This window comes from Lepidochelys kempii, chromosome 5, assembly GCF_965140265.1.
Source record: "Lepidochelys kempii isolate rLepKem1 chromosome 5, rLepKem1.hap2, whole genome shotgun sequence".
Taxonomy (NCBI): domain Eukaryota; kingdom Metazoa; phylum Chordata; order Testudines; family Cheloniidae; genus Lepidochelys; species Lepidochelys kempii.
Genome location: NC_133260.1, coordinates 110511086 through 110537606, shown reverse-complemented (window position 1 = coordinate 110537606; position 26521 = coordinate 110511086). Strand labels below are relative to the sequence as shown.

The window sequence follows — 26521 nt, the reverse complement described above, 5'->3', positions numbered from 1 at the left end:
TTGTGCTATCACCATTTTAAAGCTGCGGAACAAATACAAAAAGACTAAGTGACTTGCCCAAGATTACACAGGAAGCCTGTGAGGATGTAGAAAATTGAACCTGGGTAGCCAATCACTGGACCATCCCCTTCCTCTCTGCTTTGAGGAGCAGAGATTAAAAGCATGAAAAGACTGGATATTTTTGCAGGTAGCAGCTGTTTGAAATTCATGGTTTTGTTTTCTTAACCTAAAACCATGCACAATTTGGAAGCTTCCATTAAGTTTCATTGTCTTCTAGAGGTTGTTTGAACATCAAATTCAAAGTGCAACTCCAGGGCTACAAACTGAAAATAAAATTTGTAGGTAGACCTGTGAACCAAGCCCACCTATTTCAGCATGTCCTCACCTATAATCAACCTTCCACGTTGTGCAAGGTCACTTGCTTGGATGTCTGGGAAGGACACATTAAAACTCAATTCTGAAATCCTTACTCAGCCAAAATTCCCATTGAATCAGTAGGGATTTTGCCTAAGTAAAGGGCCAAACCAACCCTGAAGAAAAGGCATGTTAACCCATAACGTTTACAATACTCCTGGCTCCAACTCTCACACTCATCCTCTTTTCTAGACTACATCATGAATTTATGTTGTGTATTCTGAGCTCATTCTGTTCTTGTGGAACAACGTGCAAAATGTAATTTTTGCTCCTGTTTTTCTCTATTTTTGAGAGATCAGTACTGTAGACAAAGTTCTGCCATGTGAAAAATTTGCTTCGAGTGATAAGTAATTGATACATGAGTGTAATTTTTCTTAGCACAGTCTTAAATATTTGAATATGATGGCATTCAACTTCCTCGGTAGAATTTCTTCCCATAACTGTTGCTCTGAATGAACGGGCTAGTTAACAGTATATACGTTTTGAATTTTACGGTAGCTTCATGCTTACCTCAACCTTTAGCACCTGCTGGTCTATGTCCATGCAGAGCATCACTTAGCTTTTTGAATCAGCCATAGATCAAAGATACAACTTAAATTTAAAAGAGCTCAAGCAAAACTGAATAATATCCATGTAAATAATATTTCTTAATGAATGGAGCTTTCTGCAAGGAGCTCAGCATCTCCAGAGATTGTTCAAATGTGCTCATAGAAACTGTAATGCGCAAAAGAGAGAGAGAGACTATAACCAGCATGAATGTGTGTATTTTTGTTTTTGGTTTCTTAGTTGTCTCTTTATTTTACCCTTTTACATTTCCAAAGATCTTTTAAAACTTGTTTTGCTAAACCAATCCAGTATTTTTTTCAGTCAGCAGTCAGCCCCATTACCCTGCCCTCCATGGTTAGAATTGGATTTTGCACCCACTCTTGTCTGCACAAATAACAGGTGCTAATCCTCACCTTCATTTGACATGACACAGCCAACTTAACCAGTAAAAGTGTGTAACACTTGTCTCTGTCATGCAGAGTTACTATGCCATTAGCAAAGGTCAGAAGCCAATGAAACTCCAGATTAAAAGAGAAACGTTAATGATTTGGAAATGCATTTTTCCAAGTTTTGTTTTACACAGAAGCGATTGCATTTTGTTCCCTGCACATTTTGTAACCCTCTATTGCTTTTTGCTCTACCTTCAGCCATGTCAGGGTTTACATTTCCTTCAGCTGAGGGGGGAAGAAGTGGGGGGAGGGGGGGATACTGCAGTACTTTCATTTATTTCCGCAGTGGATACCCTGCTGAAGTTGCATTGACTGAACACAGGACAGACAGAGAGATCAATCCTGCTGGGACCAAGGCCCTTGAGGTAGTGCTTACTCAAAATCGATCAGGCTCTTCAGCTATCCCTATCAATGTCGGCTCTTACATTTTCCTCCCATTTTGCTACAGCATTTTCTTCCAACCCGTGCTGAAGGCGTGATGAGAGGTACTGTACTTGTGCATGTTGCTTACAAAACTATTGTTATCTTCCAACATCTCAATGTACCCATTCTCTTTAAATAGGACACATTCATAATCCAACTGAATGAAAGCACGTATTTCGTGTAACACAGTCTAAAACAGGTCTGCAGTGTTGGGGTGACTTGTTTACTTACACTAACTTATCATCAGCTTCTAAAAATCACACACTTCCCATTTCATCTGCAGAAATTTCAACAAATATAATTTGATGCTCTTAGCTTTCAAGGGTCAAAGTCTGCACTAATTTACACGCCATTCCTTTAGCTTTCGGGAGTTGAATTGTGCATTCATCAGAGTATAGCAGTGAACATGTTTTAAGATATCCTTCATGTTCTGTTTTCTGGCCCCAGTCCTGTCTAGGTCAGTGGTGACTGGAAGTTCTTGTTGTGTGATGGCTGTTTGGTGTCCTACGTGGTGATCTCAGTCCCGGTGGGCAAGTGTCCTCATCACAAACCCACCACAATTACGCAGCGAAAGGGTCTGGAGATTCAACAGCCCTACTGGCCGTAGGGGTTGCCTGTCCAAGTTGTCGTGGAGCCAGTACGGGGAAGGCTGTGTCTTCGGTGTTATTTGTGTTGTACTTGCTGTGCAGATAGCTAGAGGACTGAAATCTCCAGGGCTCTCAGTCTGTCACCTTTCATAGCGCTGCATTAACAGAATGTTTGTTTAATAAAGAATGGCGGGTTTAAGCTTGTTCTTATTAGCCACTTCAAATTCACTCTCTCCCTTAGACTTCTAGTCTTCTGAATACAGGATACTTTGTGTCGGTTGCGGGGATAGCCATTGCCCAAGGATGAAAAACAGTGCCAGTCATCAAGAGCCTCTCTTCCCTGAGGGGGCTGTCACCAGCCTTCGATGTGTGGTAACTCAGTGCCTATCGGGACAGCCACCCTTGGCAGCAGTAAATTGAGCCCATTTTTTTCTGCCACTTTATATCAATGAGGAGACCCAAAGCAGAGACACTGTGTAATATAGCAAAGGTGCTAAGATAATTTTGTTAATTATATATATATATATATATATATATATATATATATATATATATATATATATATATATATATATAAAATATATATATTTTAAAAAATAGACTTGAACACTGCCTGCCAGCTTCTGCCTAGACTTACACCCTCATCAATCCATTAGAGTCAGTGGGACTGATCAGGGCAGACCTTGGATCTAAGTTACTAATCCATTTTATCCATTAAATTAGTGTAGCCTGTGGTTTTATACTAGTTCTGGCCTCATATATGTTGGGCCGTTGTGTTCCATTTGTGTTGCTGAAAACAGCAGGGAGTGGAGGGTCGAAAACCATTGAAATTGTGACATTAGGCACATCCCTTCTGATCTGGGCGAGAGAAAGTTTGGAAAATACTACCAGGTAGTCATGTTGTCTGTTAAAATAACAGCGAAAGCAATCAGATGATAAGAGCATTACTGTTAACATCGGTTTTTGTGTTTCTCCTATTCTTGCAGCCCTACCCCCATTACCTAAGGGCTCCACTACTAAATCCTGACCCATCATCTCTGAAATATATCACTTAGAACATTAAATATGTTTTCACTAATTGTGATCAGGCTGAAATTCAAGTGCTGTAATTGTGGGTGTTTTTTTTATCAGAAGTTGTATTTAAGTGATGACACGCAGTAATTTGTTCATTCTTCTGTCAGTGTAATTTACAAGGCAACGACAGATAAACATGGCTATACAAGATTCATTTACGGTGACACAATGGCAGATACACAGAGCAGAACCCTGCCTATCAGATAAAGTGGACTGAGTGACTTATGCAGTAATTAGGGGATAATTGTCATTAACCTCGCAAACAGTAGTTTACCCATATTGTTTAAAAGGCTTCAGGATGCATAATGACAAGGTAATCTGTCAAAGCGCTAGGGGGAAATATTAATAAGATTTGTGCAAGCCTGGATAGAAAATATGCAGAAAGCGGCCACATTAAGCTAATTGGTGGATGAATATACACTTGTAAAAGTGCTTCTAATGGCACGTTTGCTGCTCTCCAAATGACTACTGTTAATGTGGAGAAGTGGGCTGCCTAGAAAGTCAGGACTGCTGGGACAAGAGGGTATTAAGGCATGCAGGCACAATTATTATTACCTTGCACACCGCAATATATTTTTCCCACTTTCTTCTGCATTTCAGTGCCTGTAATGTGTGCAGATAGATAACTTGCTGCACACTTTATGGATTTGAATTTTTATATTCTACCAACCTTTGCCTTTTTAGTATCATATGTGCACCCTGCCATCTTCCTTCTGTGTCACACGTGCATCTACAATTAACTTGATTTTCCTGGCATGATTTTTTTTTTATGTAAACAGTCAAAAGAAAGAGGCCTCTTAAGATCATTTTGTATATATTGCAAGTAATAAGGCATGTTTCCCTAATGAATACTAAAGACAGAAATCAGTCTTCCTGTTCTTCTACCATTAATATACTCAGCATAGAGCACAACTAAATTTCTTTATTGAGTCGCAACTTTGTGTTGAATCAGAGACCTAAGCGTTTTGTGAAATCTACTTACACTTATCAGTACTTTTTACTCCAGTGTTATGGTCTTTGGATGAAATACTAAATTCCTCCTTCTGTTCCTATCCTGGCAAATCTCCCACTGACTTCAATGGGAGCTTTGCCTATGAGATCATCAGGACTTGGTCCTTTGTTTCTTATTTTTTCCAGATAATATTGACTAAATGGTTCATAGATTTAAGGCCAAAGAGGACCGTTATGATAATCTAGTCTGATCTGAATGTTGGGTATCTTGCTTTGTTTTCACTGTGGTGAACATTAGATATAGTCACTGACTATAGGATGTAGGACAGGGATGGCCAACCTCTGGCTCCGGAGCCACATGCAGCTCTTCAGAGGTTAATGTGCGGCTCCTTGCATAGGCACCGACTCTGGGGCTGGAGCTACAGGCGCCAACTTTCCAACGTGCTACAGGGTGCTCACTGCTCAATCCCTGGCTCTGCCCCAGGCCCTGTCCCCACTCCACTACTTCCCCCCCACCCTTCCCCTGAGTCTGGTGCGCCTTTGCTCCTCCACCTCTTCTCCCCACCCCTCCAAGCCTCCTGCACACCACAAAACAGCTGATTGCGGCAGGCGGGAGGCACAGGGATTGAGGGTTATTTCCTGAGCAGCGGTGCTGCTGGCAGGTGGGAGACACTGGAGGCTAGTGGGGGGAGCTGACCGGGGGCTGCTGATGTGTTACTGTGGCTCTTTGGCAATGCACATTGGTAAATTCTGGCTCCTTCTCAGGCGCAGGTTGGCCTCCCCTGATGTAGGACATGACGATTCATCTACACGTGCTTTGTATTGTAGCAGAGATCTTGGCTGAACAGCACCTAGGCAACTGTTGGAGCTATATATGTTGTAAATATAATAATACATCTTCAGAGCTCTCTACAAACATTTGCAAATTCTCCCAATATCCTGTCCATTATTCCTCTTCTATGAATGGCAAAACTGAAGCATAGACAAGTTTAAATGACGTGCCAAAGGCACATGGAGCCTGCAAATAGAAGCCCGGAATTGTAACTCCCAGTCCAATTATCAGTGCATTAGGTAGCACTGCCTCCCAAACTATGAAAATTCTAAGAGTTACATTGATTACGTGATAACATTAACACCATGGGCCAAATTTTCTTAAACAATCACCAAAATAAACAGTCATTTATGCAAAATTGGTAAGTGTTTCTGAAAAATGGTGATTGCCATCGTGTAATGGGTGCTCTTCTCGAGAGTCCTTTCAGGCCTCTCCAGGTCTCCATCACCATCACCTCACTTTATTATTTTGCTCCAGCAGTTCACAGCCTGCAGTGCTATTTATATAGATTTACTTTCCATAGCCAGCTTTCCCACTTGCTTCTAGGGAAGTAGCAGCAGCAGCCAGCCCTGCCTATCTCTGCCATCCTTCAGCCTCTCAGCTCTCCACTTCCAGAGCTTCCTTCCTCTTAATTTATTTGCTCCCAGCTACTGGGGTGGTTTCCCCTTCTAGTTAGCGCCTTAGCTGTAGCCCCACTTGTTAATTGATCTTCCAGTTTGGTCACAGTTAACCCATGCTGGTGGGGATTCGAGTGATAGGGTGCTGAGCCAACACCTGACTCAGCATACCCTGTTACACATGGTTGTGTGTGCAACTGGATATTTTACATGCACAATTACCTCTTTGTGCCAAATTACACAGGTTTTGCAAGCTCAACCCACATTCACTTTTCTTTTTTTAAAGAGTGTCCTTAAGGTCTGGCTTAAACTGGAGAAACCCAGGGAATGTAGAGTTATAACTAACTCTAAAGTGCAGAATTTCATACGCCCTGTCCATGGTGTTTCTATTTATGAGAGGCCCTATCCAGCTGTATCTGCTGGAGCACATGCATTTCCAGAAGGCTGCATATGCTTTCTGCAGAATGGCCGTACTGCCCTGAGGAACCAGGTTTGCCCTGTGCCTAAGAACAACACCCTCCGCTCCGCCCTCAATCACTTAGAACCCATTTAGTTGTGGAACTGCTTAGGGGATAAGAAGCTCTTGTAAATGCATTTTCCATAACCACAGAGCTATAGAGAAACTGAGAGATCACCATATTTCTTTACATTTAGAATCCAAGGCTTTGGTTTTCAAAGCTGTCAAAGGCCTGGGCTACACTAGGAAATTAGGCTGGTATAACTACATCACTCAGGGATGTGGAAAAACCACACCCCTGAGCAGCACAGTAAATCCGACCTAACTGCCGGTGTAGACAGCGCTAGGTTGATGGGAGAATTGTCCCGTCGTCCTAGCCACTGCCTCTTCGGGAGGTGAGTAGCAACACGGATGGGATAAGTCCCTCCCACCAACGTAGGTAGCAACTTCACTGAAGTGCTACAGCTGTGCCACGGCAGCGTTTTAAGTATAGACAAGCCCTCAGGGGGTTGGATACCCAACTTCCATGAATTTTAATAGTAATTTGGGAATCGCTTCTTCGACAGCTTTGAAAATATCAGCCTGTATTGATCGTAAGAGGGTAAGTAGTTCATTTGTGAAATACCTTTTGTACAGTGTCTAGCGCAATGAGTCTCACCTGGTTGTGGCCTATAGGGACTACTGCCACCACACAAATGTTAAATAATAAAATCATGTTAATGGCAGCTGCTAAAAGCTGACCGTTTGGATCTTTTTAAAATTAGTAACTCAATATTTATTTATGGAGAAAGATTAGTATAATGGGGCAGTAGCGACACCATTACCAAGGTTGTCAGATTTGTCAATTTTATGCTTCGAGCCTAATTCTTCTCCCACTTGCACAGTGTAAATCAAGTCTAACTCCACTGAAGTTAGTGGAGTTACACCAGTGTAAAACATTATAAAGAGATTCAGATCCTGGCTTCAAATCAGAATTTCTCTTCTCCAGCTAAATTCTAAGCCTCTGAATATGGGCAGGGGGGTCACCGTGGAAAAATTTGAGAGGCCCTTAACTATAAAGATCTTAGATGGAGCAGCTATGATTAAATGAAGCTGGAGCTGTAGTGATTAAATATGTTGTAACCGCACAGCAATTTTTCATATCTTTTAAAATAAAAATGCTACACACACTGTTACTAAGAGAAAAGTGATCATCTCTAATGAATTATACATTCTTATTGGGTCCACAATCAAGAGCATTGCATAACAAAGTGAATATTTTATCAAAAGTCAAACAATATGTTTTAAAAATCATAAGAAGCATTTAAAACCTGTGCCCTAGCATCCTAATTACTTAAATTGAAGAGATTAATACTTTTTAGGGGGGGATGGGTAGAGGTTCAAATTAACATTTCTTTTATGAATGATAAAATAGCGTATCCTCCTCTCTTTATGAGAGATTTCTTTTCATTTGTAAATTATTTGTATTTGGATTCTAGCAGGGCGCTGATCATAAATATCTGCCAGAAGGCTCCCACCCAACTGAAAGAGCATGGGGCAAATATATCTTCTCTCTGCCCTGCACACCCTCCCAAATATATATATTCTTAACTTCATGCAGACTGGATATTCTACATGTACTGTGTGACAGCATTTTGTGATGGAGACTATTGGTCTGTGGAAGTAATCTGTACGTTTGGGCATGTACACCCTCTACCCCAAAACTAGTATCTATGCATGTTACTCAAATACACCTGGGATAATTTGTAAAGGGGAAGATGGGCGGATTTCACATGATGCTGCTTCCAGTTGATTAGAACTGCTTTACAATGCATTGGCCTACTCCAGCAATAGAAATCGACAGCACTCAATCTCTGAGAGGGCATGGCCATTTTGTGTTTTCAAGTAACTCCCTTGGTGAACTAGAACTTTTCCAGAACTCACTACTTTAATTCACATGGATGTACATTGCCCAACTTGTGGTTGTTGTTGTGATGTATATTCCAACTTTCTTGCCTCTGCCAAAGCTTTATTTAATCAAGGAACACATTCTTTTGACTCTGTGCATCTTTATATAATTTGTTCCAACATGTTTTACCTCGTTATACCACAATCTTACAGGGTCAAGTATTCAGAATGTTGTAAAGAGATTAATTGTTGTGGAGATTTAAGGTTGATGGGATCTTAAGACTAGAGAAGATTTATTTCGGAGAGAGAGCGATGGGAGAAAATCCAGATCCTAAAGAAGTGCTGATAATTAGTGATCTACTAGGTGATCTACTAGGTGTTCCCTCTGTAGTAGTACTGAACCAATGCTCCGGCAGATTGGTAGTGGGGGACGGTGCTGCTGAAGGTGCTGTCTTTAGGATGAGATATAAAACAGAGGATCTGAATACTTTTGGTCAGTAAAGATCCCATAAACCTTTTAGCAAGAGCGTGAGTGCTTAACTCCAATGTCCTGGCCAGATTTCAACTGTAGTTATTACATTCCACGTACTTAAATTCCGTTTGCAGTTTCAGTTGGACCATGGTATTCTTCACTCTCTCTGCTGTGAAGTGCTGTTGTGCACAGTTAGACAGCTGCTCTGTTCCATCCCAGTCCTGGTGGCATTTCTGTGATGTTCCTCCTACATGTATGGAGACAAATTCTGCTCTTTGTAATGCTGCAGTGCAAAATGATAACCCATTTGCTGTCAAATGAAGTCAAGATTCACACTGGAGCAAAATTTGGACTGTAATCTGTAATATTGATTAGTAAAAGTTTGTAAAGCTCTTTGGGGTCCACTTGGATGAAAGTTGCAAGACGGTTATTAACATGAGGGTTGGAGTGAACTATTTGAGAAGAAACTGATAGCTTGTACTGGTAACAAGAATAAATACAAAACAGAAGCTATGCATACCTCTTATTTTCTACAGTTAGGTACCTACTTGAAAGTGTCCTTCACGTTTATACTTTGATGTAGGGGAAAATCCTTTCTTTTTCTATTAGCTGTCGTAAGCAAAAAACCTGATATGCATCCCATATCTTTAGGTGAAAGCAAACAAATTCAGTTCTAAGAAGTAGGGGAAAAGATCTATCTCTTTTGTGGTTTTTTTAGTACAGTAGATGTAGCAGTTAAGCCAAAAGCTAAAGATTTCCATTATTGACTGAAAACTCTGTAGTGCTGTGTCGTGTTGGTTTCTGATGCAGCAGTAGACATAAAGAACCCCTCATTCTCACAACCATAGCATGTATCATACATTTTGGTGGGGGAAGAGAGAGGGGGTAGGGAAGGTATGTGGGATTTGGGATGGAAAAATCTTTAAAGTCATGGCTTTTTGTAAGTTGGGAATGTTGAATTTGGCATCAGCTGCTTATATATGATCACAACAAGCTGGTGTATATACCTCTCTCTGATGAGTGCAAAAACAAAGCAGACCTTGGGTCGATATGGCATGTAAAGAATGCCCAGCAGGAAAATAAGTATGTGGATAAATATTTCCATGAAAATCTAGACATAAGGCTAGAGCCGTGCCCATCAAAATCAGTGGGAGCTTTGCCGCTGGCCTGAAAAGGAGCATGATCTGGTGCATTTTGGCTTTTCCTATGTATATAGACATGCGCTTATGCACCTCTGTGTTGTGGTCACTTTTTTCCCAGAAAGAGATGGGATATGAACTTCCCCTAGTGTAACAGCTTGAAATTTCATTTGGAAGTAAGGAGATGCTCCTGAGAAACTCACCCAAACAAAAACAACAAACTCAAATCATGGAAATTATGTAAGGCTTTCTTTATCAGAAACAAATGTTGATATTCTGTCTGCACCCTAATTGAAACCATCCTGTGCAATTATAGTATGACTGAGTGCATTTCAGTCTGCTTTTCAGTTGTTACAGCCATATTTTCAACATATTTCCCCAAGATCAGCTAAAAAACCTACAGGTATCTAAGACACGCTTATGGAGGGAAGGTAAGTGCACAGTAAACCTTGATTTACTTCCTGAGCTAAGGAATCAAATGTATATATCTCCATGCAATATATTTTTTAATCACTGCATTCCAGACGCTTGGTCAGTCTGTACTAAGAAATGTGTATTTAAGGTGCAGATGCAACCTTGCTAAACTAAATAATCTTGCCAAGTTGTTTTTCCTTATAATTTCAAGTGCTTCTCAGAAATTATCACAACAGTGCTCGAAAATATTCCCTGAGTGCTTCCCAGAATCTGCACTTTTTTTCTAAAAAGGAGTTTTCATTTTTTTTTATTTTAACCTTTTTATTAATCTCAACTCCTGTGTAATCATTTCTCAGTGTGCATACAGTCATGTGCATGCAACCACCCTCTCTTAGCTGTGCCAAGAAGTAAATTAGAGACCTAAAAATAGGCCTACAAAAGTGTGTGTGTATGTGTGTGTTTCTATATAAAATTAGCAAAGGGTAATGGAGATCATAGGAGTCTTTTCAGTTTTTCACAAGAGTTTAAAGCAACTTGATTTTAAAACAGAAGTTCTAGGTTGAAAAAGGCATATATGTTGCATAGAGGCCACCCTCGCTTTTTAAATAGGCAACTTTTAAGTTGAGAGGCTTTCAGGCTGAATCAAAAACTTACAAGTTATGAAGTTCAAAGAACCCCAGGAAACCAAATCTCCCCCTTGCCAGCCCTCCCCAATTAAACTCATAAAAATTAGAGTGAACTTTGTGTTTGTCTTCTAATCTAACCTATTTGTATCCTCTGAGATAATCCTCCTAAACCCACCACTTGTTCTGATGTGACCTAGAAGTTAGGACAAGATGCATCCTGACACATCTTGTCCTAACCTACAGGTCAGTAAAAATCAGGAGACAAGTTCAGGATGATTAACCGTGACACTGCTTCACAGAGCCTATACAGTGTGTGTACGTGTGTATCTGTGTCTACACTAATAATATAGCTCGAGAGAAAACTGAGTGTGTGTTTAGACCTGGAGAGAGGAAGATTTAAGGTTATAGGTCTTGTGCCCTTCGAAGTTAATTTTATATGATTTCGAGGCTTGAAGAATTCTCTCTTTCTGAAATCAGAAGAGAGCCACCAATACATGAAATCAGGCTCCATGGCCAGGGAAGCAAGAACGCCCATTGTATTGCTGTGCAGGGTAAGCATGCTTGCCGACTGGCTTGCTTAGAGGTAAAAGCACACACTGGTATCTTTACACCGACTGACTGACTTGTACATATTGTCACAGGAGGCTTGGCGTCATTGGTACTGAGCTGAAAAAAAGTAATATAAATTGGAGCCTTTTGTCATGAAAAATTTAAATGTGGATATGATTTAATGGCTTTGGAGAGAAAATTTAGTATGAGAGATTGTAAGAAACAAGAAATCGATTACATGTAAGAAAGGACTTGAACCTCTAATCAAGTATTAAGGTGTACAAAGAGATCCCTAGCTAGTTATAGCTTAATTCAAAGGGATAATGGTTAGATTTTTTTTCTAATTTTCAAGTTTTATCAAAAAATGACATTCCTATTTGCTCTTTATCTAGTTCTGAATTTTAATACATACTTACAGTGATTTATAGAAACCATCACTATGTAAATATTGAACTATGCGTTATGCAGTGTACATAGGTGCTATATTTTCTATGAAATATAGTGACCCCAAACTACTTTTCTGTATTGTTAGAAAAATTGTATTTCTAGCTAAAAAATAACAATAGACAACTTGTGAATATAAACTGCTGTTTCTTAAATTTAAAAAAAATCTACCTGTTATTTATTAATCCAGCCTACAGTGTCTTCAAGTCAATAGCATGCATGTTTAATATTCTTTACTACATATGAATGTGTCCTTCAATAAAGCAATATAACGTTCACAACATGGACAACAAAATAAAGATTTGCTCAAAATCGGACAAAAGCAAAACAGTTTGCAGGGTTGTTATAGTCGTGTTGGTCCCAGGTTATGAGAGAGACAAGGTAGGTGAGGTAATATCTTTTATTGGACCAACTTTACTGGACCTTGTCTCTTTCACCAACAGAAGTTGGTACAGTAAAAGATATTATCTCACCATCCTTTTCTCTCTAAAAGTAAAACTGGAGAAGTGTGCATGATTAACTACAACCAGCTTCCCCACACATGCTACCTTTATCACCGTTAGGGAAAACTGTGTAAATCCTAGTCCTTGTACAGCTTGTAGGACTGGCCCTAAAGATGTTAATGATTGGGGGACATGGGTGGTTTCGGGAATTAGTAATTGAATCTTTAGCTCTGCTGAGCTGTCACTCAATACGGCTGGTAGGAGTAGCCTAAGGTCGCTTTAAGCCAACTGTCTGATTCCACTGGGCTGTTGTCTTTGTGCCAGCTGAGGATAACCCCATGCCAATCAAATCCCCAACTGCTTGTTTAAGAGCTCATTGGCACTGTAGCCGAGCCTGAGGACTTGGCCCCCCAATGTTTCATTGTCTTCCTCACAACTCTAGAAAATCCTATAGTAGATACTGTAAGAGTATACATAAGTGTAACATTTTGGCATTGAGAGAGGAACAATTTAGGCAAAGTGTCAGGAAAACTTCTTTTAGTGAGGATATGTATTAAACTGCAGAATAACCTCCAAAGGGAAGTGGTGGAAGCCCCATCACGTGGGACATTTCAGCCTAGGCTTGACAAAATACTAAATGTGTGCCATAAGAACCAATTCCACAAGTCTCCTGAGTGATCTAATTGGCCTCTTGATGTCTTACTTGTAGGTTTCTATGGGCTTCACAACAGAGAAGCCCACTGTTTTCCAGCAAATGGCACAATCCAAATCTGATTTATTTATTTATGAATCTATCCACATTTATAAAATAGACATCTCCTACTGCACAAGCCTCTGCATGTAAAAAACATACATTGCTATCAGTAGTGCATTACAAACACCCTCAGCTGGCAGCAATCAGACAGTCCCCGACTCAATCCAAGTAAACCCTATAAATTAGGAGAGGAACTCTTAGATCCTGCCTCCAAACAATATGAGGCGAGGCCTTTTCCATCTATTTAAACTCTGACTCAGATAAAAGCTGTTGGGGGCGGGGGGAAGGAGGGGCTCAAAATTTGAACTGTGAGGCCATTTTAGGGTCCAGGTATGAAACTGGTATTTAAAAATGTAGAATCGTTGTGGCAAGGAAGGGCAGGCTTGGTGGAGGTGGTGGTGGAATTGAATGGAGAAATAGGGAACCTTTTGAAAAATATGCAGGGAAAATAGTCAAAAGATAACCAGTTTGGAATTTGGAAGGAAGAAAAGTGTAGTCCCAGTTCCAAGGATTTCCTGCCCTTTTGGATCAATTGTATTGAATCACACTGAGTTCCTGCATTCCCTTCCAGCAGGACAGGTGGAATTCTAAGGCTGTAGGAGTTAGAGAAGCCCTTACTATGTTAGGAAAAGTATTCAAAGCTTTGGCTGCTTACTGAACCAAATCAACAAATTATAGCCTTATCCTGCAAGCAGCTCTTCACAAGGATCTGCCTGGATCCCCACTGATGAGGGCTCCACGTGAGTGCAGTGATCTGCCTACATGGATCAACTTGCAGGATTAAGGTCAATTTAAGGTTTTCCCCATCGTTATGGTTCTGTCATGGGTTAATTACATTCTTGTTAGATTGGATTGTGTGATATCACTCATACCTGGTACCATGAACCATGTTCGCGGCTCTATAGCAACATCTTAGATATTGCAACATAAGTGACATTAACTCATTTCATTAGCTTTGCATCGTATGATTTGAGCTAAATCTGAACTAAAATAAGCAAAACCAGTCCTAGCCAGAGTTTTAAGTGTATGTTTCATCATTTGAGAAAATTGTGATTTACAATGCTATAAAATTAATGTGAAAAAACCTAGAATCATTACTGCAATGTGGAAAATAATTTTCATATTTTCATATAAATACACTGTTTTTTCTACTCAAACCACTTCTGATGATTTTTGCTGCATAGGGTAATCCTAAATGTTTAGTCAGGGCTCTAAATCTGGGATCCAAGATTTAAAAAAAAACAAAAATACAGCACTGAGGAGTTCCATGCAGAGGTATCTGGCAGTTCTGTGCAGTAGACACTGGGGCACCTCTGCTTGATGGTCGTGGGACGGGGTTTGTTGGTAGCTACAGAGGTGGTGATATGTCCAGCATTAGCCCAATGGGAGAGATGTTGATAAAATCTATTCATTATGTAAGTATTTTATTACATTTTTATCAATACATGCTGGAATGGATTGCCTGACATTACAGTGCAGAATTTTTAAGTTCTACCTTCAGGCAAATCTCATACTTACTAGCAAAAATGAAAGTGTGAAATGCTTTTTAATGTATATTTAACAACAGAGAGTCTACTGATTACTGATGTGTACTCTCTCTGGACTTTTCCCTTGCTATCAGAAGGTGATGTTAAGAGACAACACTTTTATACATTTATGTTCTCCACATCCATCAAATGTTTACTTTTTAAATATTTGTAACTGTCATTTGTAACAAGACTGTAAAAAAGTTATATTTTAAGTGTAAATCAAACCCAGGTTGGAAGTTTGCACTCAATTGCCAGTAACAGTTTGGTAAGACTCAAAAGCAATGTTTCCCTTCCTCCCCCCAGTTTCAGCCTTTTGATGTGCGTTGGCAGTAAATGCAATTTTATATATTGCTCTTGTGGAAAAATGTAGGTTAATATTTTTATGCTATTTTTAATTGTATTGGTTCAAACTCTTTGAGATGCATTTTACAAGATTGCTCCTAATTGAATTCAGTCTTATGTCTCCTTACATTTAAGAGGTAATTCTATCAAATGCATTTATTTCATTCTTTCCTATAGTGTCACCATTTTGTAAGGATTAAGGTACAGTTTTCTGTATTTACAGTGGGCTGCACAGCAAGAATTCATGTCTTAAACTAATGTCTGCGAAGCAGTTGCATAATACATAGATCATGTTGTTATAATGGCAGTATTGAGGGCATTTTAGATCACAGAGCCCCAGTCGTCTACATTTTGTTTGCTTTGACATTATTAAACTCAATCTGTTTCTCTAACTGTGACTCTAATTACTACATTTGCATGGCAGAAAAGTTTGCTTTGTGGATCAACTTCTATTAACACTGTTTGCATGTTGTTTTCTGAGCTTAGTGTTTCATGTACGGGCAGCAGAGCACCTTCTATCGAATTCAATAATTATGCAGAATCAATAAGTTTTTTTTCTTTGTGTTTGTCTTTGTTGTTTCTTTGATATGGCCTCTAGGATGCTGCAGGCAAGGTGCTGGACCGCTGGGCCATCATGTCCAGGGAAGAAGAGATTATTACCCTTCAGCAGTTTCTAAGATTTGGAGAAACCAAATCCATCGTGGAGCTGATGGCAATTCAAGAAAAAGAAGGGCAGGCTGTGGCTGTGCCATCTTCAAAGACAGATTCAGATATAAGGACTTTTATTGAAAGCAATAATCGCACTAGGAGCCCGAGTCTCCTTGCTCACCTGGAGAACAGCAACCCTTCCAGCATTCATCACTTTGAAAACATCCCTAACAGCCTTGCGTTTCTGCTTCCATTCCAGTACATAAATCCCGTCTCTGCTCCATTGCTGGGGCTGCCTCCAAATGGCCTCCTGCTGGAACAGCCTGCTCTGAGGCTGCGTGAGCCAAGCCTTTCTACCCAAAATGAATATAATGAAAGCAGTGAATCTGAAGTTTCTCCCACTCCTTTCAAGAATGAGCAGACATCCAGCAGGAATGCTTTGACCAGCATCACAAATGTAGAACCCAAAACTGAGCCAGCCTGTGTGTCTCCTGTTCAAACATCGACACCCATTAATGATTTGTCCAAAACTGAGCACACGAAAAGCTCATTTAGGATTCACAGAATGAGAAGAATGGGATCGGCGTCAAGAAAAGGGAGAGTGTTCTGCAATGCGTGCGGTAAAACTTTCTATGACAAAGGTACTCTCAAAATTCACTACAATGCAGTTCATCTTAAAATCAAACACCGGTGCACGATTGAAGGCTGCAACATGGTCTTCAGCTCTCTTAGAAGTCGCAATCGTCACAGTGCTAACCCTAACCCCCGCCTTCACATGCCTATGCTAAGGAACAACCGAGACAAAGATCTAATCCGTGCTACATCAGGAGCTGCCACCCCCGTCATAGCAAGTACAAAATCCGGTCTTACCTTAACGAGCCCTGGTCGGCCTCCAATGGGTTTTACTACTCCCCCACTAGACCCTGTACTACAGAACCCTCTTTCTAGCCAGCTGGTGTTTCCAGCTTTAAAGACTGTCCAGCCTGTTCCTCCTTTTTACAGAAGTTTACTTACTCCTGGAGAGATGGTGAGCCCTCCAACCTCATTACCCACCAGTCCCATCATACCAACAGGTGGTTCAGTGGAGCAGCATCCTCCTCTTCCTTCAGAGTCATCGGTACCTGTGTTGGTGATGCCTACCCATGAGCCTAATGCTGACCTTGCCCCTAAAAAGAAACCAAGGAAGTCAAGCATGCCAGTTAAAATAGAAAAGGAAGTTATTGATACGGCTGACGAGTTTGACGATGAAGATGATGAAGCTAATGACAACAGCACAATGGCTAATGATATTGGTCATGACAATCACTGCCATTCGCAGGAGGAAATGAGCCCAGGATTGTCTGTGAAAGACTTTTCTAAAAACGGTAGAAGCAGATGCATTTCCAGGACAGAGTTAAGAAGGGCAGACAGCATGACCTCAGAAGACCAAGAGCATGAGAGAGACTATGAAAACGAGTCAGAATCCTCAGAGCCAAAATTGTGTGAGGAATCCATGGAAGGTGATGAACACATTCATGAATCCAGTGAAAAGTCTATGATGAACAGTGAGATGCCAGATGAAAATCACAGTGAATCTTCTCACCGGGATGTAATTAAGGTGAAGGAAGAGTTTACAGACCCTGCGTACGATGTGTTTTACATGAGCCAATATGGACTGTATAATGGCGGCAGTGCCAGTGTGGCTGCCCTTCATGGAAGTTTCACGTCAGCATTCAACTACAACAGCCCTCAGAAGTTCTCTCCAGAAGGTGACCTGTGTTCCAGCCCAGATCCCAAGATCTGCTACGTCTGCAAGAAGAGTTTCAAAAGTTCCTACAGCGTGAAGCTTCACTACAGGAATGTTCATTTAAAAGAGATGCACGTCTGCACAGTGGCTGGCTGTAACGCTGCCTTCCCATCACGGAGAAGCAGAGACAGGTCAGTAAATAGTAATTAATTTCTACATTATTGTGTCAAATTACATAAGAAACCCCAATTTTAGGTAGATGAAGAAATAGAGAGACACACACAGTAATGGCAAGTGACAGTCGTGCCCCCTTGGCATTGAAGGGGTGTTAATCACTTTAGGTTTTCATTGTTTTACATTCAATGTACATTTATGTATACTATGTCATTGTCTTATGTGATTGGCTAGATAATGTCATTCTTTCTGTCTGTGTGTGTTGTGTATACACTTTTGTATATAAGCTGCAGCTTTTACACATTCAGCTTTTTCTCCCTACATCTTTCCGATCAAGGAAAGCTTCTATTAAATATATAATAATTATATACAACAGAAATATCTCACACATACACATTGATACATAGAAACAGGACGGATGGAGGGAAAAAACTGTAGAAATAGGATACAAGAACAACCCCCATCTCTGTAGGCTTAAGTACAAATGAATAGGAATCATTAATGGATATTCATTCTGCCCTGTAAACAATTATAAGAAACAAAATTAAATGTTAACATTAGGGAAATGGTTCTCTCTTTCCATGGGGGAACCTGTATCTTTTTTTCCTAATATAACCATTCAGTCCAGCTTTATTTTCTTCTCTGACTGTGAGCAACTCCGATTCATTCTGATGGGGTAATGTACATGCAGAAAGGGGACACTAGACCCCTACATATTTTTAAGGGTATGTTCTGCCGGGTCTTCAGATGACATCACATTGTAGTTATGTTGCATCAGTACTGAAACAGTTGGGCTTAAACAGAAGCAGCTGGTCCTAAACCTCTCTGGCCTTTTTTAAAATATTTTTTTTAATTCCTAAAGAAAATGTAATATAAATGGAATTTTTCAAGGTGGTCTGTGGTAGGATAACACAGTTATTCCATACTTGTGAAAACAAGCTCTCAGACATGATGATGAATATATTGTTACACAATGAAATATCCCCTATAGGTTCACAGCATTGGGTTTGTGTTGTGATGGTGAGAGTGATTCATCACTTGAGTTTGTTTGTTTGTTTGTTATTTTCATTACAGAGTAAAAATTCAGCAGAGAGAGAGAGAGAGGAAGGAAATTGAACTCAACTAAACATTTCACGCACATTTTCTGTGTCTTGTTCCATTGAAATTTCTGGGGTTTGCATGTGGATACAGGGTATAATATAAAATAAAAGCAATTTAGTGTGAAGAAGGTTAGGAAGCCAAATCTCACTTTTTTTGGAGAGTCTAGTTCCAGCATATCAGTTTTGAGATCCACTAAATAGAAAAATGTGAACATAAATTAGAAAAAACTGTAAATAGAGTAGAATAAACTCAAAAATTTGTTTCATCAGTGAGATTAGATCAATTAAAATCAAACACCTAAAACTAAATTAAGTTCACTGTCTTGCCAGTCGATCCAGCCTTGTGGAGAACTGCTAGCTTCAGTGGAGCTGGACCTAAGAGCCTATCAGGTTCAGGGCTTCAGTAAGTGAAATCCTGTGCTCACTTATACCATACATTGTGTCCTTAAAGTTGATGGAATTGCACAGGATTTGTTAGTGCAGAATTTGGCTCAGTCTGTGTGTTTTCTCAAATGAGTTATAAAATGTCAGTCATGTGCTAAGTAAACCCCGTTTTGTATTCAGTGTGCAAAAAGAGAAGTGGCTAGTTTAGGATTTGGAATGTTATTTGGAATGTTAAATTTCATCAGGAAACAGTTAACTTGATAGATTAGGCTAATAATAAAGAAGTTAGTTCAGTGGACATATATTAGGAGAAAAAGACCATCATGATGACATGTGTAAAGTATTTATGAGAACTGAACATTTAAAGACAGGGCACAGTTTGAAAGTATTTCATGAACTATATAACATACTTTGATTTAGCTTATTGAGAGCAAGCCATGAAAGTGAAATATATGATTCATAAACTTAAAATGCTGACTGCTTTCTTAAAGATAAAATTATTATTTACATATGAGTTTGGGTTGTACTCAGCATGGGAACATCTTTCCAGTTTCACCTCACAAATAGTATTCAGAATACGTTTCAGTTATGTGAGTCTTCTTGATAACTTGGGACAACAGAAATCCACAAGTTCTGAGGATTTAAGGTTGTGATAGTGTACTTGAGAAGGTTTAAAGGCTAGGTACAATTTGGATGAGCCTTCAAATCTGATGCTTTTTGAGACTCACCAAAACTTTCAGGTCTGCAGAATTTGTCTGGAAAAAACTTACAGAAACCAGGAACTCTCACAAGATTTCTGATAATTCTTGCATACATTTGGTCAGGAAGTATCATAAGAAACCATCTTTATTGTTCACTGTATTTCAGCAATTCCATGTCTGGTCTTGGCCAGGACTAGGAAGTCTAGAATTGCCCAGAAATGAAAGCGTGTGCAAAAGGAGGGGTATGAGAATGAATCAAACATTCTTTTTATTTAATCTTCAAAAAAATTGTTTTATTCAAGTTTGGGTTGAAGGGAGAGTCTTATTTTATCCAAGCCATGTAGTCTACCCAATGAAGGATTTTTTGCTGATTTTTAAAGAATCTTTTTTATTTAAAGGGAAAAAAAGCCTAGATCATTAAGTTCCTAGCCTTTTGGGTTTCAGACAGAGCCTCAAAGATGTAAACTAATCTATGGTGTCTTATTGGCTTTGCTGCCAAATAATGAAAGCAATAACATTGAGAAGTGAGAACTTCTTCCAGTCACCTTAATGGACTATTAACTTTAAAACCTAATTATAACCATTTCACTTTTAATTGCTGTACCAGAAATAAGAAATATCCAACTAATGTACATAGCAAGTAAGCCTGGACATACATGTCATGTTCTGATGTGACATTTATTTGGGCAGGTGTATGTAACAATAAGTCTTCACATTTTGATTCCGTAGATAGTCATATATTCCACTGAATATTTCTGACTATCCAGATGAATCCAAAAGTTCTTTGCAGTCCTTGCAAATTAAAATTAAAGAGGTATTTCTAATACCACCTTCTAAAAACTTTTGGATTCTTCCCATCATGTGGCTTGCAGGATTTAGTGGGGTTTCCTTATTTAAATTTTTTCTACAATTGTTTTTAAAAAATAAAACAAGCCGTGAAGATGGTTGAGTTTAATAAGGTGATAAATAGTTTTGATTGATCTTTTTCCCCCTTACAATGGCATCTGGTACAATGTATAACCTTGTGCAACCCAACTCTAGTTAATCTAAACTTGGTTATGTTCCCCAGGCTTAGTGTGTGCTCAGAAAACTCCCCTGATGCTCCAGTTGGTGACCCAGAGTGTGGCCCTTTTAAAACTGACTTTCAAAGTATGGAGGTCCACAGTGCAACCTTAGTTACCTAAGGCAGCTGGTCAGCTTCCCCTACCATTCAAATACCCTTTTATCTGAAAGTTTTGGATATCTCCTGAGATGTATTTATATGCAGGGATGTCCTATATTAAAATTACTGAGTCTGACACAGTATGGCTATCTAAAATCAGATGAAGGTGAACAGAAGACTGAGAGGGATAGACTGACATGGAATATACCTATTTTGGATACTTTTCCCCATGCATGCATCCCCTAATTTTTCAAGATATTGCAGACAGAAAAAGGGACAGAAGTGGGGTTTTTACCCAAGAAAGCTTATGCCCAAATAAATCTATTAGTCTTTAAGGTGCCACCGGACTCCTTGTTGTTTTTGTAGAAACCCTACAATTATTGTCAGAAGTCTCCACAGGGTTCTGTTATCCCTCTAAAATTCATAAGAAGTTGCTTTTTATTATTTAAGCCCCACAGTGTCTGGATTCTTTTTTGAACTGCTTTTCTGTTCATCACCTTTCCCACCCATTACCAGAAGTGCTTATGAAATCTACAAACTTTGCTATCTCTATCTTTAACTTTGATCTCCTTCCTAAAGAGAGCAGTGCACTCATTCTTTCTAGCTTGCTTTTGTTCATTCTTTCTTTTCAGTCCCATTGTTCTCGGAATCATTTACTGTTTCTGCTCTCACCTTCCCTCCTTCTTGCAGCAGCTCAGGCATTTTTGACTCTTCAGTTCTTCTGCTATTGGAGCCTCACAGGGTATGCCTTCTGGCAGGAAAGCAACAAAGAGTGGAAGAGAAGAGAAATCATGCCAAAGGCGGTGGTGTCAGACAGGAGCGAGGGTAGAGGTTTGCCTGGGGACAGGAAAACATCTCATTCGAGGAAAGTGGTCAAGGAGATGGAGAAAAGGGAGGAGGATACGCTGGACAGCTGCCTGAAAGCTGGGCTTGAATGTGCGTCCGGGTACAGTTTGTGCATCTGGGTGGGAGAAAGGGAGAAGTTTTAGTTGAGACTGTTGTTTCTGGAAAGGGAATCATAGCCAGCAGAGGAGGAGGGGGGCTGGTCTGTGATGAAGGAAAGGTTTGTGATGGGTAGGGTGACCAGATGTCCTGATTTTATAGGGACAGTCCCAATATTTGGGGATTTTTCTTATCTAGGCACCTGTTACCCCCATCCCTTGTCCCAATTTTTCACACTTGCTATCTGGTCACCCTAGTGATGGGAGTCTTCACAGAGTAAGTCCCTCCTGGCCCTGCTCTTCCACCCCAGCCTCCCTCTCGGTCTTGCTTAAACAGGTACTGTCCCTGCCTCACAAAGTAAGCCAGAATGGATGGGCTGCTCCTCAGAGCCAGTACTCTGGGGCCAGCGACTCAGTAAGCTCTTTTGTGCCATAGATCAGGTCGAGGTGAGGGCAGGCAGGCAGGCAGATAGAAAGAGGTTATTTTCCAGCTCAGTGGAGATAGGGAAGTTCCCAAATGTCTTGGGTGGCAGAGGGAGTCTTTCCAGTAATCAGCTTGAGAGGAAATGAGATGGTAGGCAGATGGGGTGGGAGAGAGTGAAGAGAAAAGATATTGTAGTTGAGTTAACTCAGCTCCCATCCCTAACCTAGTATTGTAGAGTTAAAGAAGGCTTGGGTTCAGATTCAATACCTGTGAAATCAGAGGTGCCATTTCTGACCAGGTCTTGATGGTAAACTAATGTAAGTATTTCAGTGAAAAGAAACACCTGTCCTACTCCTTATCAGCCCTATTGCATTTTAATAAGTTAAAATCTATTTTATATTGGCACCATCAATTTAAAAATCTCTGTTACTTAGGACTAGGTTGGAATGCTGGGTTAATAAGGACATGTTGCCCCATTTTCCATGCCCTAATTATATGGAAAATAAATGTATTTCCTGCATACCTGTTTAGTTACAAAGACAAAACTTTCCCTTTTTGCCTTTCTTTGACTAACATAAGAATATTAATTGTTCAGGTTTGTCTTTAAATTTTCTCAGAAAGTGAGCATTTGTGTGTGTTCTGCAAGGTGGGAAAGGTAATTCAGCCTATGAACAAATTTTAAAACAAAATAATATTTGCTTAGGGTTACTTATAAATAAATATGAGGCAACTATTGGTGCCAAGTGTGATCCTGACATTTGATTGCTAGTTAAATCAGTCCAGATTTAAACATGTAAACTCCTTGATTTGTATGGAGTAAGACATCTGTATTTAGTTTATTAAAACCTGCTGACATCTCTAGAACTAAATTTGTGCTCATATAGGCCTCTGGGTAGCTGTATTGAAAAAGCAGAGATTTTTGTTCATCTGCTTACCTGACTTCCAGCCCTGTACAGGTGTGCTTGAATAAATTAACATCAGATACCTCTGATGAGCCACTGCATACATTATCAACAGAGGTGAAGATGTGAAAAACATGCTACCTGCCTCCTGTTATCACCTCCTCAACACAAAAGCATCCATTTTTTTCATCATCCCGCTATGTTTGGAAACTTATACAAAAAACTTTTTAGAGACTGCTTTTCAAGAAATGCACGCGATTTTAGGAGCAGATAGCTCCAAGAAGGTACTCAGCACTAGTTTATGGTGACTATTAATATATTTCCCCTAATATCATTAGCCATCAGATACAGCTTGTTTCCCTTCACTAATAACAAGAAGAGAACATTTTAAGACATCTGTTTGATTAACTGTATGTCACCAGACAATCAAAACAGGTTTTTGCTATGTTATTTTTCAAATCTGAACATGTTTACACATTTGCTGTTGGTATAGGAATTTAAAAAGAATATGTGGATATGCTCAACAATGCTATGAACCAGTAGGTTTCCTTGGGAACTCACTAAAATGTGCTTGTTTGCTTACATTCAAACACGTCTTTCTTTCCCAAGAGAGCCTGGCTTGTAAAGAAATGGATTCTGTGACCCTTATGTTGAGTAGTAACTTCTTCTATAGGTAGTTCAGTGGGACTATATGCAGAGTATGATATAATCAGTCCGAGTAAGGAAGACAGAAAGAAGGACAGAATGAATTAACTTTTATATGAGTGATCTACCAGCTACTGTGTAGCAGCTCATTTTTATTGTAGAGGATGAAGTGAAAGAAGAGTGGGGAATAAAAGAATACAAGCCCAATCTTATTTACATGAGAAGCCCTAATGTAACACCAGGCTGCTTACTTGAGTAAGGGTTGCAGGATCAGGTGTGTTGTGGAGGAAGTTCTTTCTCTTTTTCACCCTGTAAGGAATTGTACTGACATGTATTACCATCATTTTATTATTGTTGTATTAGTTTGAAAATGAAGGTAAAGCTTACATCTTCTAAACTTGCCCTGCACAACACAGGATTTTATATTGTTGTGTCAACCTGAAAAAGTAAATCCAGGACTTTTCAGTGACCTGCAAAGTCAAGCTAAGTATTCACTGACCCACAAGCATTAAGAGAGGTGGTAAACATAATTAAGTCAGTAAAAGCACTGACTGAACCATGGCACATATGGAGGAATATTTTCCCTTGATGCAGGGCCGGATTTAGGGGCAGGCGATCCAGGCGACTGCCTGAGGTGCCGGGCTTGTGGGGTGCTGGGCTTGGGGTGCTGTTTTTGTTGTTAGCCATAAAAGGGAAATTTATTGTCTTGTGTGACTGGGAGAAATCATGTATGCATTCGTGCATCGAAGTCATGAAATGGGCTACAAATGCAATAAAAGATAAGGTATTCAAATGTTTAACAAATGGAGGGGGCGACAAAGACATTCCTCACTTGGAGCACCATTTGGTCTAGGGCTGGCCCTGTCCTGCTCTGCTCTATATGTTTAGCTCTCATAATTTTCTATGAAAATTACATGTATGACTGTGTCAACGGAAGAATATGCAGCGTAAGTGCAAGTTTCCAAAAAACGTCTCTTAATCCTTAATCCTGACCTACAGGTTTTTCAATCCTGAGCTTCTCTTCAATAAAGATTGCCTACTGTGTCAAGTTATGTGGAGTGTTTGTAACATGGGTCCCCAATGTCCATTGGGAACTAGCCTGGAGACCATCAAATGTATGTTCACATACAGTAGCAACAATTAAAAAGTCAACCTTTACACAATAGTGACCACACCAGGGTCTATGTAATGCCAGGTAATGTTGTGGTATCACAGATACCATTGTGTGGTCACGGTGACAGTGTGTATGTTGACATTTTAGTTATGATCACTGTGTATTAGTTGCCATAAGTTCCGAACCCAGTATGTCCTCTAATGAAATCCTAGAGCTCTAACTTGTGCCTCCTAGTTCCCGGCATCATCTTTTACATGAGCACTTTGCCTTGTGCTAAGAAAGTTTTTTTTTTTAATTAAGAGCTCATTTCATATTTAAGCTTGCCCTAAAAAGCATTCCTTAAAGATACTGCCTAAGAAATAATTTAACATTTTTGCCATAAGGCACCTACAAGCTTCATATAAATGGACATGGAAGAGAAATGAAAGAGTTTTGTGTTTGCCAAAAATGTACGCTATGAATAAAAAAGGACTTTGGTGTATATGTATGTAAATATAAAGCATTTGGGATGGAGCGGGAGAGAGATAAGAGGTGGAACTGGGTTGAGGAAATTATTTTTTTTTAATGTCATTTTGTTTTCATCCTCTTTGGGTTTTTTGTTTTTTTTTAAATTCCATCCCCATGCCAAACTGTATGACCTAAAACACAAATTGTAAATTTATTATAAAAAGCTGGTACTTTTAAAGCATTAGTGATCTTGACTAAGTACTTTACAAACTTTATTACTTACTTTAGTAACTAAAGAAAAAATGTTGCCCACTTTCAATTCAGTACATTTCTCTCTCTCTCACCTTTCCTTTGCTATGCCAAAATAAAAAACAATTAAACTTTGTCTGTTTACAGCTGAAAATATAAATGGAAGACAGTTAATTTTGCGGCCCATAAATATTAACTATCGCCTTTGTGTCTGACACAGAACATGTAAAAACAAAAAACTATGCATCTTTAGTTGTATTGATAGATAACTATCTAAAAATACAATGGAGAGGGAGAGAAATCAGGTCTATCGTGAGAAGGTAAGATGGGCCTTTGGTCTAAGAAGGAGATGCATGTAGCTGATGCAGGTGCTGCCATCGAGGACAGTAGATCCTCAATAGTAAGTCTCTCAGGTCTGATAGCCAGATATGGGAGCAGCACTAATTCTGCAGCCTTTTTAGTCTGTTCTGTCACAGAGGGGGCACTGCTGGGTCAGTCAGCTCACTAGTAATTGTGTTTTACAGACTTCTAAAGCAATTGGCTCAGTCAGTCCCAATTCAATAAAAGTGGAAAGCGAGAGCGAGAGCACTTTTGTTCTATTTTTTACTTGAAATTATTTCATTCAGCAGTCTGTCTTTTTTATTACCAGGCCTTGACATTAGCACTCCAAGCTATATTAGCATCCATTTCAGCAGTTCAGTAATGGTATTAAAAAAACACTTAACTTCAACGGTGAATGGTTGTATGACAGTACCATAAAAATCCACATTAAAAAAAAACGTATGTATTTGTCCCTGCAAATTATTTTTCACTTGTTTAACCACTTCAAAACTATGCTCTCTTGACTGGCATTTGCAAGGGCTCTTGCCACAAGGAAAGCTTGCAGTGGAGCTGGGAGGCCACTCCACCGACAAAGACATAAAGGGAAAAATCAAGACATTTTTTAAAAAAGGCA

General features: G+C 39.6%; 1 protein-coding gene across 5 annotated transcripts in view; it reads left to right on the top strand.

Annotated features, from left to right (window-relative positions):
• BNC2 (basonuclin zinc finger protein 2) overlaps nucleotides 1–26521 on the top strand; it is a 393095-nt gene that overhangs the window by 354314 nt on the left and 12260 nt on the right. For all 5 annotated transcript variants that reach the window (XM_073346265.1, XM_073346264.1, XM_073346267.1 and 2 more), the window contains one exon: nucleotides 15548–17514. In XM_073346265.1, the coding sequence (XP_073202366.1) occupies nucleotides 15548–17514 (1967 nt within the window). The remainder of the gene's footprint in view (nucleotides 1–15547; nucleotides 17515–26521) is intronic.